Raw genomic sequence first — 1,145 nt, 5'->3', positions numbered from 1 at the left:
CCCCCCCCCCCCCCCCCCCGCCGCCTCCGTTCCAGGAGCCGCGCTGCAGGCAGCCCGGCGCTCACCCACGTCGTAGGCTCGGGTCAGGAAGTCGATCATGAGGCTGGGCTGTGCCAGGTGGGGCAGGATGGAGTCGTGCATGATCACCAGCACCTTCTTGTAGAGGCTGAGGGGCAGCTGGCAGGGACAGGGCAGCGGTGGGTGCACGGGCCTCACCCTAAGAATCACGTGGGCCAGAGCGCCCCGACCCAGGGTGCCTGCTCCCCACCCCTGCCCGTACCTTGTGCTGGAGGAAGCTGAGCCACATCAGCTGGAAGGCCTTCCTGTGCTCCTGCGGGGGTGCGGGGGGGCGGGTCAAGGCTGCACAGCACCGCCTCCCCGCCGCCCTGTGGAAGAGCTGGGGACCCGAACTGGACAAGTGCCGGCAAAGCGAGAAGCCCACAGCCTGGGACACGGCCTCGGGGGAGCAGGCGAGTGACACTGGCGCCTGGGGGCCTGTGAGAACCTGGGAGGCAGCTCCCCGGGCCCCCACCCCACTCCCCCCAGCCCTCCCTACCCCACCCCTGTCCCCGTGAGGGATGCTGGAGCTGTCTGGGCCAAGAAAACTCTCCAGGCCCCGCACATGCTGCCTATGTCTGAAGAGAGCCCTCCGCGACATCTCACCTTCAGATGAGTGACCTTCCACTTACGCGACAGCTCTGCAAGGAGGGCAGGGGTCAGAGGGCGTGCGGGGGAGCGGGGCCGCTCGCGGGGCGCCCTCGCCCGCCCGGGGCGCTCACCGGCGTGCTTCACGTAGAACCTGGAGGGGGCCGTCTCCTCGCGGGGGAGGCTCACCGCAGACAGCAGCGCGAACGCGTTGTTCCAGAAAGCGAGGGGCACCTGCCGAAAGCCTGGCATGAGCCTGGGCGCGGCCCTGCCCACCCCTCCCCCCGACAAGGGACCCAGCTCACCTCAGGGAGCCGGTCAGCCTCTCGGCCCACGACGTCCGTGGCCGCCAGCATCGCGTGGTAGCGGATGTCATCGTGCTGCAGGTAGTCCTGGAACCGAGAGCCCAGCAGCGCACGGTCCTCCTCCGGGGACAGTAGGCCTCCTACCACCGACTGCGTGCGGGGCAGGGAGGTGAGCCGGGGGGGGGGGGGGGGGGG

General features: G+C 70.4%; 1 protein-coding gene across 1 annotated transcript in view; it reads right to left on the bottom strand.

Moving 5' to 3' along the window:
- The window catches only part of NOC4L (nucleolar complex associated 4 homolog), a gene marked incomplete at its 5' end in the record, with an annotated part of 5,537 nt that overhangs the window by 2,796 nt on the left and 1,596 nt on the right, over positions 1–1,145 (bottom strand). The window contains 5 exons of the mRNA XM_029921640.1: positions 66–177; positions 281–331; positions 664–698; positions 780–879; positions 951–1,100. Of these exons, the coding sequence (XP_029777500.1) occupies positions 66–177; positions 281–331; positions 664–698; positions 780–879; positions 951–1,100 (448 nt within the window). The remainder of the gene's footprint in view (positions 1–65; positions 178–280; positions 332–663; positions 699–779; positions 880–950; positions 1,101–1,145) is intronic.

The sequence above is a fragment of the Suricata suricatta genome, chromosome 14, assembly GCF_006229205.1.
Source record: "Suricata suricatta isolate VVHF042 chromosome 14, meerkat_22Aug2017_6uvM2_HiC, whole genome shotgun sequence".
Taxonomy (NCBI): Eukaryota; Metazoa; Chordata; class Mammalia; order Carnivora; family Herpestidae; genus Suricata; species Suricata suricatta.
The sequence above is the reverse complement of the archived record's forward strand: the minus strand, read 5'-3'. Positions and strand labels throughout refer to the sequence as shown.